Source organism: Pan troglodytes, chromosome 1, assembly GCF_028858775.2.
Source record: "Pan troglodytes isolate AG18354 chromosome 1, NHGRI_mPanTro3-v2.0_pri, whole genome shotgun sequence".
Taxonomy (NCBI): Eukaryota; Metazoa; Chordata; class Mammalia; order Primates; family Hominidae; genus Pan; species Pan troglodytes.
Window position 1 is genome coordinate 24,003,031 of NC_072398.2, and position 16,101 is coordinate 24,019,131.

The window sequence follows — 16,101 nt, forward strand, 5'->3', positions numbered from 1 at the left end:
GCCATTCAAGTGGGTGTTTAGTGTTATTGTGGTTTTAATTTGCATTTCCCTAATGACTAATGAAGCCGAACATCTTTTCATGGGCTGATTAACCATTCAGGTATCGTCTTTGGTGAAACATCTATTCAAATCTTTTGTCTATTTTTAAAAATAAACTTATTTTAGAAGAGTTTTAGACTCACAGAAAAATTGCCAAGATAGTATGGGGAACTGTCATATATCCACATCCTATTTCCCCTATTAGCATCTAACATTAGTATATTACATTTGTTACCATTAATGAACCAAAATTGATATATTATTATTAACTGAAGTCCATACTTTTTTCAGATCTTGTTAGTTTTTAACCTAATGATTTTTCTCTCCTTCGGAATTTCTTCCAGGATACTATATTACATTTAGCAGCCAAATCTCCTTAAGCTACTCTTGACTGTGACAGTTTTTCACACTTTCCTTATTTTTGATGGCCTCAAGAGTTTCAAGGAGTTCTGATCAGGTATTTTATGGAATGTCACTCAACTAGGATTTTCCTGCTGTTTTTCTCATGATTATACTCACCATGATTTATCATTTTTGTTGGTGAACTTGATTACCTAGATAAGGCGGTGTTTGTCAGGTTTCTCCACTGTGAAGTTACTCTTTTTTCCCCCTTTCTGTATGGTACTCTTTGGGAGAACGTCACTATGTGCAGCCCTCAGTGAAGGAGTGAGGAGTTATGCTCCAGCTTCTTGAGGGTAGACTACCTACGTACATTATGTGGATATCTTCTGAATGGGAGATTTGTCTATTCTCCCTCATTTACTTATTTATTTAGTCATTTATTTATATAAGTATGGGCCCATGGATATTTATTATACACTTTGGATTATTATTTAATACCACTTTATTTCTTTGTTTTCTTGCTCCAGCTTTGGCCACTGTGAACTCTTTTAGTTGGCTCTTGTGTCCCTCTGACATAACCCCATGATTATTTTAGCACTTCACTTGTAGCACTACAGGATTCTCCAGGCTCATATTGTGTATTTCCTGTCCCAGTCCTATAATCAGCAATTTTCCCAAGGAGTCCTGGTTCCTTTTATTGGAGAATGGTATTAGAAACCAAGATCTGGGAGCTAGGTGTACTCATTGCTACTGGAGATCACTGCCTGTAAGCCCTCCCAGCTGACACAGCAAATAAATAAATGTTTGTATACTAACCCTTATAGACACACATTCCTATAAAATTTCTATATCCAATCACCTATTTTAAGCTAAAAATAAGTTTAACTTATGTCTCCAACTCTGTTACTACATAATCATTTTAGTCTCTTTCCCTTGTTTAGCTCTGCCCTCCAATAGTGAGAAAACTGGTTTCCAACATCTGCCATCCATTTACTTCATTATTCAATTCCAGTATATGTGTATTGTGGTATTGGAATGGTTAACTTTACCCCCAAACCACTTTTTATATTGGCTCCTTTTCCCCTAATCCTCTTCAGTGAGTTTGTGTCACACACTTGCAACATGGTTTGATTTTTCTTTCACATTCTGCATTTCATCCTGGGATTACCAGACCTCCAAAATGACTTTTTTTTTTCTAAATTTGTAAACATTAAGGTTCATTCTTTGTGTCATCAAGTTCTATGGGCTTTGACAAATATATAGTGTCATGTGTTCACCATTATAGTATACAGAATTTTTACCATCCTAAAATATCTTGTGTTTCACTTTCCTTTCTTTCCACCAAACCCTTAGACAACAAATATTTTTACCATTTCCATAGTTTTGCCTTTTCCAGAATGTCATATAAGTGGAATCATATAATATGTTGCCTTTCCAGACCGACTTCTTTCACTTAGCAATATACCTTTGAAATTCACCCATGTCTTTTTGTGGCTTGAGAGCTCATTTCTTTTTATCTCTGAATAATATTCCATTGTATCAATGTACTACTACAGTGTGTTTATTCATTTGCTTTATTGAAGGAATCCTGGTTGCTTCCAGTTTTTGGTGATTATGAATAAAGTTGCTATAATCATTCCTGTGCAGGTTTTTATGTGGGCTAAGTTTTCAAATCAGTTAGGTAAATGTGTAGGAGCATGATTACTGGCTCATATGGCAAGACTATGTTTAGCTTTGTAGGAAACTGCTAAACTGTCTTCCAAAGTGGCTGTGCTATTTTCAATTCCCACCAGCTATGAATGAGAGTTCCTATTGCTCTGTATCCTTGTCAGTAATTGCTATTATCAGTTCTTTGGGTTTTGGTCATTTTAATAGGGATGTTGTGGTATCTCATTATTGTTTCCCCTAATGACAACTGATATTGAGCACCTTTTCATATGCTTTTGTAAGGTATTTATTTTTTCCTTTTATTTTTTAGTTGATGTGATAATTGTACATATTTATGGGATACAGAGTGATAATTCCATATGAACATATAATGTATAATAATCAAATTGGAGTAAATACATTAATCACCTCAAACATTGTCCTTTGTGTTGTGAACATTCAAAATCCTCTCCTCTAGCATTTTGAAAACATTCAATAAATTATAGTAAACCATATTCAGCCTACAGTGCTGCAAAACACCAGAACTCATTCCTCCTATGTAGCTATAATTTTGTATTAATTAACTAAACTCTCCCTTTCTCCCCTCCTCTCCCCTTCCTGGCCTCTAATACCCATAATTCTACTCTCTACTTCTGTGAGTTCGAATTTTGTTTCTCAGTTTTCACATGAGTGAGAACATGCAGTAGTTCTCTTTCCTTGCCTAACTTATTTTGCTTAACATGAGGCCTTCCAGGCTCTTCCATGTTGCCACTTATTGCGGCACTATTCACAAGAGCTAATAAGCCAAATGTCCATCAACAGAAGAACGGATAGAGGAAATGTGGTATATATGTACAATAAAATTCAGCCATAACAAGGTAACTGTTTCTTCATTTATTTTTTTTTTTTGAGACAGGGTCTCACTTTGTCACCCAGGCTGGAGTGCAGTGGTGCTATCACAGCTTACTGCAGCCGTGAATTCCTGGGCTTAAGTGATCCCCCTGCCTCAGCTTCCTGAGTAGCTGGGACTACAGGTACATGCCACCATATCCGGCTAAATTTTTATTTTTTTGTAAGAAGGGGGTCTCATTATGTGGCCCAGGCTGGTCTTGAACTCCTGGCCTCAGGCAATCCTCCTGTGTTGCCCTCCCAAAGTGCTGGGATTATAGACATGAGCCACCACACTGGGCCAGCATCTGTTTATTTTTCTTTTTCTTTTTTGAGACAGAGTCTCGCTCTATCACCCAGGCTGGAGTGCAGTGGCGCTATCTTGGCTCACTGTAACTTCCACCTCCTGGGTTCAAGCAATTCTCCTGCGTCACCCTGAGTAGCTGAGATTACAGGTGTGTGCCACCATGCCCAGCTAATTTTTGTATTTTTGTAGAGATGGAGTTTCACCCTGTTGGCCAGGCTGGTCTCAAACTCCTGGCCTCGAGTGATCCACCCACTTTGGCCTCCCAAAGTTCTGGCATTACAGGCATGAGCCACCATGCCTGGCCTGTTTATTTTTAATTGGGTTGCTTGTCCTTAGGATTTTCCACAAACAGGATCATGTGGAATGTGAATAAGGATGGGTTTGCTCCCTTTATTTTTTCCAATCTGGATGCCCTTTCCCCACTTTTTCTTACCTAATTGCACTGGCTAGAACTTCTAGTATAGTGTTGAATAGAAATTGTAAGGCAAAACATTCTTGCTTTGTTCTCAATCTTAGGGGAAAAGCATTTTGTCTTTCACTGTTAAGCATAATGCTAGCTGTAAGTTTTTCACAGAAGCTCTTTATTAGGTTGCTGAAGCTTCCTTCTTTTCCTTTTTGCTGAGAGTAAAAAAAAATGGTGTTGGATTTTGTCGTGCTTTTCTGCATCTCCTGAGATTATTGTGTGGTTTTTGCTTTTAATTCCATTAATAGATATATTGCATTAATGATTTTTAGAAAATATTAAACCAAATGTGCATTCCTGCAGTAAATCTCACTTGTTTATGATGTATAATACTTGCTATATGTTGCTGGTTTTGGTTTGTTAAGATTTTGTTCAGATATTTTTCCACTATATTCATAAGGGATATTAGCCTGTAGTTTTCTTTTCTCGTGATGACTTTGTCTAGTTTTGGTATTAGGATGTTACTGACCTTATAGATGAATTGGGAAGTATTTCCTCTTCTATTTTCTGGGACAGTTTGTGAAGGAATGGTGTTAATTCTTCCTTAGATGTTTGGTAGAAATCTCTGGTGAGGCCATTTGGCTCTGGGCTTTTCTTGTGGGAAGTTTTTAAATTCCTAATTAAATCTCCTTATTTGTTACTGCTCTATTAGATTTTCTAATTCTTCAGTTTCAGTAATTTATATATTTCTAGGAAAGACATTTTATCTAAGTGATCTACTATGTTGGCATACAATTGTTCATAGTATTCTCTTATAATCTTTTTTTATTTCTGTAATATTGATAGTAATATTCCCTCTTTAATTCCTGATTTTAATAATTTGAGTCTTTTCTTCATTTTTTCTTGGTCAGTCTAGCAAAGAACTTGTCAATTTTGTTGATCTTTTCAAAGAACCAACTTTTGGTTTTATTGGTATTCCCTACTGGTTTTATATTCTCTACTTTCTTCTCTAATCTTTATTATTTTCTTCCATCTGCATGCTTTGGGTTTGGTTTTCTTTCCTTTTGGTATTTTCCTAAGGTGGAAGGTTAGGTTATTGATTTGAGGTTGCTCTTTTTAAATATAAGTATTTATAGCTATAGATTTCTCTTAAAGAACAGCTTTATATTATGTTTTTGTTTGTTTTCATGTATCTCAAAGTATTTTCTAATTTCTCTGCAGTTTCTTCTTTCACCCATTTAGGAGTACGTTGTAAAAGTTCCACATAGTTATTAATATCCCAACTTTCCTTTTGTTGGAAACTTTCTAATTTAGTTCTACTGTGGTCAAAGAACATACTTCGTATGATTTCAATCCTTTGAAATTTACCGAGGCTTGTTTTATGGCTTGGCATTCGGTCTCTCCTCAAGAATGTTACATGTTTGCTTCAAAAGAATATGTGTTTTGCTGTTGTTGGTGGAGTCTTCTATCATGTCAATTAGTTCAAGTTGTTTTACTATACTGTTGAAGTCTTTGTAACCTTGCTGATTTTATGTCTAGTTTCTCTATCAATTATTAAGAGTGAAGGTATTGAAGTGTCCAACTATTATTGTTAAATTGATTATTTCTCCCTTAAATTCTGTCGGTTTTGGTTCCATGTATTTGGCACTAAGTTTTTAGGTGTGTATATGTTTATAACTCTTATGATCTTTTCTTCATTATAGCCATTTTTTTTTTCTTTTTGGTCTCAGAACACTTAATTTTTTCCTGAAAGTCTACTTTGCCTGATATTAGTATACCCACTCCAACTTTCTTGTGGTAATTGTTTGCATGGATTATTTTTCTCCATCCTTTCATTTTCAGCCATTTTGGATCTTTGAATCTAACGTGTGGCTTTTGTTGATAGCATATAGTTGGATTTTGTTCTTTAAAAAATCTAGTTTTATAATCTCTGCATTTTTATTGGAGTTTTTAATGCATTTGTATTTGGGGCTTGTCTGCCACACTGTTATTTTCCATATGTCTCATTTTTTTTCCCTTTGTTTCTCCATTCTTTTGTGTTAAATAAATATTTTCCAGAGCTCTATCTTCGTTTTCTTGGCTTTTTTATTATATATATTTTTAGTTCTCTTCTAATTTTTTTACATTAAAAATAATAACTATTTATTGAATGATATCATAAGGTAAAAAGATGAACCATAATCTGGAAAATTACATTTGCCACACATATAATGAAGAAAATATTAGTATCTGAATATATAAATAATTCCTACCAATCAATAAGAAAAAGATAACCTAATAGAAAAATGGGCAAAGCACACGAATGGATGATTCACTGAAGAGAAGACCCGAATGATCAATAAACAAATGAAAAGTTGATCAACCAGTATCTGCATCTCTATGTTTGCCCCTGCAGTAACTATCAAACTCTCCCTTAGCAACCCTCAGTAATGGCTGACTGAAATTGCTGCATAGATGGGCCAAATACTTCAGCCCTCTCATCTTTCTGAGGCACATTTCCTAGAGCATTTCCTAGAGATTCCCTTATGTAATTAACTTCCAGTTGCTAACAATAGTAACTGGCCTGATCATGCACCCTGTATTGATTACCATCTCTTCTGTGTCTCACTTTCTCACTCCTCTACCTGCTTTCTGGGACCATGTCTCAAGTTAACATTGAATACTTGCCTCGGGGCCTTCTTATGGGGGAACCTAAACTAAGATAAAATTGTTCAAGCATCCTTTCCAGCATTGGACAGGGTCTAAGCTCTGATAACTCTATGGGAACTTTCCACAGAAAAGAAGCTAAAGATTCCCTTAAAATGCGTATAGAAGAAGGGGCCTGATGGCTTTGAATCAGGCCTGATGGCTGGGGCCCCAGACCACAGCCAGGCCCAAAACTTCATAGCTGTCCCAAGCCTGGAACTCTGGCTCATGGACCTCCTGCAGGTCTGCTTTCCTTCAGTTCTCTTTGAAACTTGTCTGCCATCGGTGTGTTTGGCCCTGACTTGCTTGGGTTCACAGTTAAACTATCCCCTTTCCTTGAGCATTTTTAGCATTTTTATTTAGATGATAGTGACATAAAAACTACACATATATTTAGCGTGTACATCTTGATGTTTTGATATATGTGTACATTGTTAAATGATCATCACAATCACACTACTTAAAATATCCACTATCTTTACATAGTTACCGTTGTGTGTGTGTGTGTATGAATATTAAGATCTACCCTCTTAACAAATTTCAAGTATATAATACAGTGTTGTTAACTATCATTATCATACTGTACATGAGTTCTCCAGAACTTGTTCACCTTGCATAACAGAATTACATTATGTATCTTATCACATCTATTTTATTTTATTTTTATTTTTAATCACAATCTATTTTAGATTAATACTAATAATTCCAGTAAAATATAGACAGTTTTCTTCAACATAACTCCATTTCCTCCCTCCTCTTTTGTGCTATTCATTGTTACATATATTACATCTTTATATATTATAAGCCCGACAATAGTTTTAGAATTATTATTTCATCTGATTATCTTTTAAAGTAGTTAAGAGTAAAGAAGAAAAATATATTTACATAGTCTGTGGTAGGCAGAATAATGCATCTGCCACCCCCATTCCCCACAAATATGTCCCCATCATGATCTCTGGAACCGATGAATATGTTATATTACATGGCAAGAGACTTTGCAGACATGATTAAGATTAAAGACCTTAAAATGGTGAGATCATCCTAGATTATCTGGCTGGGCCCAGTCTAAATCACATCAGTCCTTGAAAGCAGAGAATCTTTCCTGGCTTTGATCAGAGAGAGAGAGAGATGTTATGACTGATGAAGGGTCAAAGGGATGTGATGTTGCTGGCTTTACAGATGGATAAAGGCAGTTATGAGCCAAGGGATCCAGAAAGACTCTAGAAGCTAGTAAAAGAAAAGGAACAGATTCTCCCTTAGAGCCTCCAGAAAGTAATGCAGTCATACCTATACCTTAATTTTGGCCCAGTGAGTTCATGTCATACTTCTGACCTGCAAAACTGTAAGATAATAAATTTAAGTTGCCATATTTGCAATGTGTTTCATAGGCAGTAAAAAATGAACACACGGCCCTATATTTACCTATGTAATTGCTCTTATTGGTGCTCATTATTCTTCACAAGGATTTAAGTTACCATCAGTGTCTTTCACCCTCACCCTAAAAATTTACTTTAGTATTTTCTGTAACAAATTATCAGAGCTGTTTATCTGGAAATATCTTTATTTCATTTTAAAAATAGTTTTCTTGAACATAAAATTTTTGAGGTTTTTCCTCCTTTTATCTTTGAATATGCTGCTCCAATGCCTTCTGTTCTCCATTGTGTCTGATAATAAGTCAGCTGTAAATCTTATTGAGAATTCCTAGTACATAAGAAGTTGTTTTTCTCTTGCTGCCTTCATGATTTTCTCTTTGTCTTTGAATGGTTGACTATATGATGTGTCTAGGTGTTAATCTACTTTAATCTACTTGTGCTTACTCTTCTTAGACTTTCTTGAGCTGTGATTGAACTTCTTTTTTCTTTCTTTTTTTTTTTGAGATGGACTCTCACTTTGTCACCCAGGCTGGAGTTCAGTGGTGCTATCTTGGCTCACTGCAAGCTCTGCCTCCCAGGTTCACATCATTCTCCTGCCTCAGCCTCCCGAGTAGCTGGGACTACAGGCACCCACCACCATGCCCGGCTAATTTTTTGTATTTTTAGTAGAGATGGGGTTTCATCATGTTAGCCAGGATGGTCTCGATCTCCTGACCTCATGATCCACCTGCCTTGGCCTTCCAAAGTGCTGGGATTACAGGTGTAAGCCACCGTGCCCAGCTGTGATTGAACTTCTTGGATGTGAAGATTAATGTATTGGGGCATTATTTCTATGAAATCTTTTCTGCCCCCTTCTATTTCTTCTCTTTCTGGGAGCCCCATTAAGCATATTTTGATACACTTGATAGTGTCTTTTAGGTCTTTGATGTTCTTTTTCTTCATTTTTTTTCTTTCTCTTGTTCAGTGTAGATAAATTTTATAGATCTATTTTTAAGTTTGTGGATTCTCTTTTCTGCCATGTTAAATCTGCTGTTGAGCTCCTCTAGTGAAGTTTTCATCTCATTTATTTTAATTTTGAATCCCAGACATTCCAATTTGTAAAATAATTTATATCCCTTTATTGGTATTCTCTATTTGAAGAGTCATTTTTGTATGCTTTCCTTTAATTTATATATTAATATAAATAATAATATATATTTTCCTTTAGGCTTTTTGAGTATATTTACAAGAGCTGTATTTCAGATACCTGCCAAGCCCAACATCTGGATCCCCTTCAAGACAGTTCCTATTAACTACTTTTTCTCCCCATGTATAGCTCACACTTCCCTATCTGTTTTCATGTCTTGTAATTTTTGTTAAAAACTGAACATTTATGTGACAGATTATATGCAATAATCTTTTAAACCAATGCCTTAAATTGAAATACTAATTAATATTAGTTTTCTTGTTTTCCTCTGGTAGTTCTGGTAGTTCAACAATGTAATCCAATTGAACTATGTAATATTTACTTTTAAAATTCACGTACAATTTCTTCTTTTACTTTTTTACTGAATTAAACTGATCTCATTTGAACTGTCCAATCTAGATAACCATTATTTTATTATTTATTCTCTGTCTTAAATAGTCTTAATTAAGTCATTACACTCCCTCCAGTTGCTTCTCCCTGCAGAAGCTCCACATGCTAGACTAGCCTTCAGTTAAATTACTGTTATGCAAAATTGAACCCTAGTGTCACCTTGACCCATGAAAAAGATCTATTTATAATGTTTAATTGGGCAAACATAGTAATAGGGGGCCAGGTGTGGTGGCTCACACCTGTAATCCCAGCACTTTGGGAGGCCAAGGTGGGAGGATCACCTGAGGTCAGGAGTTCAAGACCAGCCTGCCCAACATGGTGAAACCCCGTCTCTACTAAAAATACAAAATATTAGCTGGGCGTGGTGGCAGGCACCTGTAATCCCTACTTGGGAGGCTACTCAGGAGGCTGAAGTAGGAGAATTGCTTGAACCCAGGAGGCAGAGGTTGCAGTGAGCTGAGATTGTGCCACTGCACTCTAGCCTGAGTAACAAGAGTGAAACTTCATCTAAAAAAACAAAAACAACAAACAAACCAACAAACAAAAAAACCCCAACAGTAATAGGATCAGAGGAATCAGGAATTTGCCATGTTTTACCTTGTATTTTTAATAGGGGCTCTGAGAGGGAAGATAGGTTTGTGATAACACATCTACAGAGAAACTATTAAGGCCAGATTCCAGTTGAGTGTAGGCTTTTGAAAACTGCTCTGAATACATTCTCAGGCATTTTAGAATTGAGAACTTGTAAATGTACCTATTGCTAGAAAAGACATGCTAAAGAAAAGAGTCACTGTGGTAAAATAACTAAACAGAGCATATACACTTTAGGAATAGAAAAATAATCTGTTAATAATTGAAATAAGACAGACAAAAATCATAGCCCTTGTAGAGCTTATGTTCTAAATGTGGAGACAGATGATTATACATGAAAAATTAATGTGTAATATTATATAAGATAAGGCTAAGGACCAGGAAGAAAAATAAAGCAGAATAAGGAGACAGACTAATAGGGACTGAGGGGAAGAAAAGAGGTGCGTTAGGGAACAGAGAAAACCACAGTGGTCCAGGTGATGATAACAGTGGCTTAAATAGGGTGGTGGCTGTGGAGATGCAGAGAAATATGCAGGTTTGAAATACATTTTTCAAGTTGTATCACCAGGGCTTCTTGATGAATTGAATGTGACAAGTGATGAAAAAGTGACAAAACTGAGTGACTCCCAGGTTTCTGACTAGACCAGTGGATATATGGTGATACCATTTATGAGTTAGGTTAGTAAAAGAATAGTTTTGGTGTTAGAAAGATTTGCTTCATATTTTTTTCTTGATTCTATTTTCCAGTTTTTAATTTCTTTTAATTAATCTTGTTGCATATGTCTGTTTAAATAAAACTTGTGTTTTATTTAAACACAAGTTTAAATAAGTGTTTAAATAAAGCTCTAGCTGTTCTGAATAAAAAAAAATTCTTTTTGAGAAAAGTGCACAAATTAACCAAACAGTTATAAATAAAGTATAAAATAAACAACTAGTCATAAATAATAAATTAAATAAAAATAATTAATATGCTTTATGTAATTGGCTAAATATGTTGAATTTTAGCTAATTTTCCAAAAGATTTTCTCTATTCAAAGTATATTGGGGAATTTTCCAAGATTTTAACTCCCACTTGTTCTCATGAGAAGCAAAACATTGTGCAAAAGCTCACATTTCTAAATCAATAAGCAAGTAAGCGCACTATTTTTGAAGTCAGGATCCATCTGCACAGCTACTGTATTAATGCTGCGAACACTAGAAATGGTGCAGTTTTATTCACATCAAGTGCCTTCCAAAAACAAATACCATTTTTATTTGCTGACAGATTTCATATGCAAACTGCAGAGAGGACAAGAGTCCTGTCCTATGGGTCAGTTATTGTGATAAGTGTGGCTAAATAAAACTTCTGTAAGTACAGTAGATTTTATTGGGATTTATTTTATTTTGTAAATTTAAAACCACTTGAAAAATTTAAATTCCTACCAGTAACATGTGACTCCCTGGTTGTCGAAGAACCCTTGTTGCTCTTATGATGTGTTCTATGGCTTCCTTGAAGAACACGATGGAATGAGAAAGCTAGCAGATGAAATGTGACAAATAAATGGATTATAGGTACAGAAAAATCAAACGTGCATTGTTGTTTTACATACAATTTACTTACAGAAAGGAGAATAACTAGTAATCCAGAGCTCTAGATCTAGTAAGCTGGTTATCATTAACATTTAGGGAAAGTAAATTTGTGCAATAAGGATTGTCCCTATGCTAATGTTCTTGTGAGTAGATTAGAAGGGTGGTGGTAGAATTGAGAGAAGAGAATGAAGAGGCAAACAATAGTATTTAGGCTCCCTTCCCCCTTCCCCTTCCCCCTCCCCCCTCCTTCCCCCTCCCCCTTTTCCCCTCCCCCCTTCCCGTTTCCCCCTTCTCTTCCTTCTTTCCTTCCTTTCCTTTCCTTCCCTTCCTTTCCCCTTCCTCCCTCCCTTCCTTCCTTCCTTTTTCTTCTTTTTTTTTTTTTTTAGACAGGGTCTTGCTCTGTCATCCAGGCTGGAGTGCAGTTTCACAATCACGGCTCACTGCAGCCTCGACCTCCTGGGCTCAAGCAATCCTCTTGCCTCAGCCCTGTGTAGCTGGGACTTACAAGCAGGCACTGGCACCACAATGCCTGATTAATTAAATTTTTGTGTGTGTGCATGTGCGTGTGTGTGGAGATAGGGTTTCATTATGTTGACCAGACTGGTCTCAAACTCTTGGGCTCAAGTGATCCTCCTGCCTCAACCTCCCAAAGTGCTAGGATTATAGGCACAAGCCACCACACCTGGCCTAGGTTGCTTTTCTATTGTTTTGTCTTGGCAAGTAGGATAAGTGGTAGGAGGAAGAGATGCAGAAAATTGGTTTACAGTGTATGTGGTTTTATCGGTGTCTCTGTTCCAACACATCTTTGCCCACAACAATGGGTAAGATGTAAAGAGCCACAACCACTTTGCTGTCCTTTGTTGCTACTTTGGACCCTGTTGCTACACTCTCTTTTGCATTTATCTTCATGAACTCTATTCATTCAACTTCCTATAACCTCAGCTGTGTACCTTGTCTTTAAAATTATACCCTATCAAATGAGACAAATAAAATGAAATAACATAAAACTGTACTTCTAATGTTCTGCTTTAAAATATGAAGGTAAGCATTTTCCCCTGATCTCTCCCTCTCTCTCTCTTTTTCTCTCTTGCTCTCTCTCACACACAAACACACACACCCCTTAAAAATACTGATTTGATATACGTATATGTATGTAAAAATAAATAAATATATACATATATAGCACTCCTCAGATTTTTATATAGTATATGTGTTTACCTCCAAAGAAATTGAACCCAACTTCATTTGGAATTCATCAAGTACACTGGCAAGTTTATTATAGTCACTGGTATTCTGATAGATCTTTTTTCTATGAGTCTTGTTTATATCCAAGAAGTCCAAAAATACAGTTGAGTGATTCATCAGGTTTTCTTGGGTCCACTGAATCTATTGTAAGATAAGAATTTAACACTATCCGTTAATAGCACAATTCTACTTGTTATCAAAACTCACAGCATATATCTGTGTTGGAGAAGCTCCTGGCACAGTGGATCTAGGACTAACGTGTTCTTAACTTTTTTTGTGCTATAAACTCCTCTTGGTAGTGAAGCCTGTGGACTCTTTCTCAAAATAATATTTTAAAATGCATATATCAAAATATAAGGGTTACCAAAAAACCCCAAATATATTAGAATATGGTTGTATTTAAGAACGCTTTGAGGGTCTGTGGATCCCAGGTTAAGAACTCCTGTTGCTAGAAATATCTTGTAGTTCCAGCAACAGTCTGAGAAAAAGAATCGTCCCTTAGTCTACCACTACAGTTCTGCAAGTTTCCACATGTCCTTTCCTGGTTTACTTGGCAAATTCTTGCTTATCTTTCACACCAAGGTCATGGGCTACCTCTTATTTGAAGTCTGACCATCTCTCTCTCCCCTAAAATCAGGTAGAATAAATTACTCCTTCCTCCTTTGTTCCACCACTATATTGTGTGCATAGGTCTGTCACAGCACTGATGTTACAGCACTGACAGAAATGCATTGCACTTCTTAGGTTGTAATGTGCTTGGAGGCAGGGTCCATGCTAGTCCTAGGTAGTCCTCAGCACTTATCCCACTTGCTATCTGGCACTGGGAATTCCTGATAGGCATTCAGAAGATGTTTGTTTGGCAAATGGCTAAATGAAGATTGAGGGGTGGCATGGTATGATAATTCGAAAATATATGTCATTAGATATCCTAGGTTTGAATAATGACTCCACCACTTAACTAGCAGGGTGACCTTAGGTGAGATCTTAATCTTACTCTGCTCGGTTTCTTCATCTGTAAAATCAGGATAATAACAGGACCTATATCATAGGGTGTTATGAATTAAGATTAAAGTGAGTAATGATATGTAAAGTGAGTAACGATATGTCTTAACACTGTGCTTGGCACATTGTATTAACTATTAGAATTTTATTTTTTTAAGTAAATCAACTGACCGATTAAGTGATATTGTATAAACTGAAATTCTCACAGGAATAATTTAAATCCTTACATCCTTAGGAAAGATTTGGTCCATATGGTCTTGAATTTGGGGTTGCCTTTGCTGTCCATAGGACTGACCCCTGCTAGGGCAGGACCCAATTCCCTAAGTATTTGCTTGCTCATTTTCTACTGCCTCTATATCTATTCCTTAGTCCGGTAAAATCTCAAAACTGAATTATGGTTGGCATTTATAGGGAGTTTGGGAACTTCTCCCAAGATACTAATAAGCTCTCTTTAAGAAATGCAAATCAAAACCACAATTAGATACCATCTAACACCAGTCAGAATGGCTAATACTAAAAAGTCAAAAAATAACAGATGCTGGTGAGGATGCAGAGAAAAAGGAACACTTACACACTGTTGGTGGGAACTTAAATTAGTTCAACCATTGTGGAAGACAGTGTGGTGATTCCTCAAAGTTCTAGAAACAGAACTACCATTTGACCCAGCAATCCCATTAGTGGGTATATATCCAAAGGAATATAAATCGTTTTATCATAAAGACACACTCACACACATGTTCATATTTCCTGGGCTTCTGTTAATGAGAAGAATGAAGTTGGCACCACCAGAGAAGACAGAAAAAGAAAAGAGTCCACCTTTGGGAAGGAAATGTTCTCCTTAATTCTCTTGAAAGGAGACGGCAAAAAATTCTAGTAATGGAGCCTAGATCACTGCTCCATTTAGTCACATTCTTTTAGTGTGATCAGTTTATTGAAACACTTTCCTTTGTGACCTAGATTAAAAGACAGGCAGTAAGAAAACTAAAGTTCAAAGAGATGGAGAAGGATGAGGAGTCTTGTTGAGGTATCAAGAGAGTGGACAGTTCTGTGAGTCCTGGAGAAAAATGAACAGTTTTGAGGTTGCTAAGGGGCCAAAAGCATGGGCAAAGGCATCAATGATGATTTTATCCTCTCCAGCATATCTATAGTTTTAGACATTTTCAAGTGGAAATGGAATTGTTAATAAAATTACATTTCTTTCAGTATTATATAAATTTTTGAGGACTTTCATGAAACAACATTTTTTGCCCAATAATCCACTTAAAACAATTTTGTTTTGTTTTGTTTTGAGACGGAGTCTCGCTCTGTCGCCCAGGCTGGAGTGCAGTGGTGCGATCTCGGGTCACTGCAAGCTCCGCCTCCTGGGTTCACGCCATTCTCCTGCCTCAGCCTCCCGAGTAGCTGGGACTACAGGCGCCCATCACCACGCCCAGCTAATTTTTTTGTATTTTTAGTAGAGACGGGGTTTCACGTGTTAGCCAGGATGGTCTCGATCTCCTGACCTTGTGATCTGCCCGCTTCGGCCTCCCAAAGTGCTGGGATTACAGGCGTAAGCCACCACACCCGGCCAATAATTTTTAAAATATAAATTTACCTGAAAACAGTTCTCAAGTTCCCTTGAAAGCAACCGATAGAAAAGGCTTTTATCAGTGAAATCAATTAAGCGATCGTGAAATACTCGGGTGGCTTCATGAACAAAGAGCAGAGCAGCCATCTCTTTGGAGTTAATAACAGTCCTGTCAGCTTGCAGCAATCCTAGGAGAAGCTGTTAGGGATTTAAAAATAACGTTTTTTAAAAAAAATTAGCCGGGTAGTATGTGAAGCGAAGACTCAATTTTTGCGGGTTTATGATCCATAAAAATAGAAGCAATTATCCAAGGTAAGAATTGTGAATTTCTCCAAGTGATAATCTGAAGCTTTGATGAGATGGGAAAGTGATAAGATAGGGAAAATTGGTATGGAATCACTCTTAGAGGGAGGGGGACTTGGGGACTCCTCAGCCACATCTAATGGAGGCCTTGCTAGGATGGGAGTCTCGACTACAGTGCTAACATGGAGGCAGGGTGTTGCACGTGATACTGAGGTACTTTCTAATGTTTATATGTTTTAACATTCTAAATTTGGATTTAAAATGTTATAGCCCATTTCACAGATTACATGTGCTATTTAGGGCTAAAGTCCCACAGTTAGGGGAGAAAGGTATCAAATTCAAGAATTGATTTTCTTAACATTTCAATTTTGAAAATTATTTGGCCATGGCTGATAACTAAGTCAGCACTGTTGGCAAAATCTGTTAAAATTCAAGCATGTTTATGAAATGTATACATGCTTTCATTTTCTGACAGCCACAGTAAAATCTCAGAAATAAAGCAAACCCCAAATCTATCCAAATCTATGTTATAACCTTGTCACTTATTTCTCTGCTGAGGATCTT

At 36.6% G+C, this 16,101-nt stretch overlaps 1 protein-coding gene across 1 annotated transcript in view; it reads right to left on the reverse strand.

The window, feature by feature from the left end:
* DNAH14 (dynein axonemal heavy chain 14) overlaps nucleotides 1-16,101 on the reverse strand; it is a 458,298-nt gene that overhangs the window by 108,802 nt on the left and 333,395 nt on the right. The window contains exons 52-54 of the mRNA XM_054659353.2: nucleotides 15,262-15,432; nucleotides 12,639-12,806; nucleotides 11,274-11,366 (exon numbers count right to left, since the gene is read on the reverse strand). Coding sequence (XP_054515328.1) covers nucleotides 11,274-11,366; nucleotides 12,639-12,806; nucleotides 15,262-15,432 — 432 coding nt within the window. The remainder of the gene's footprint in view (nucleotides 1-11,273; nucleotides 11,367-12,638; nucleotides 12,807-15,261; nucleotides 15,433-16,101) is intronic.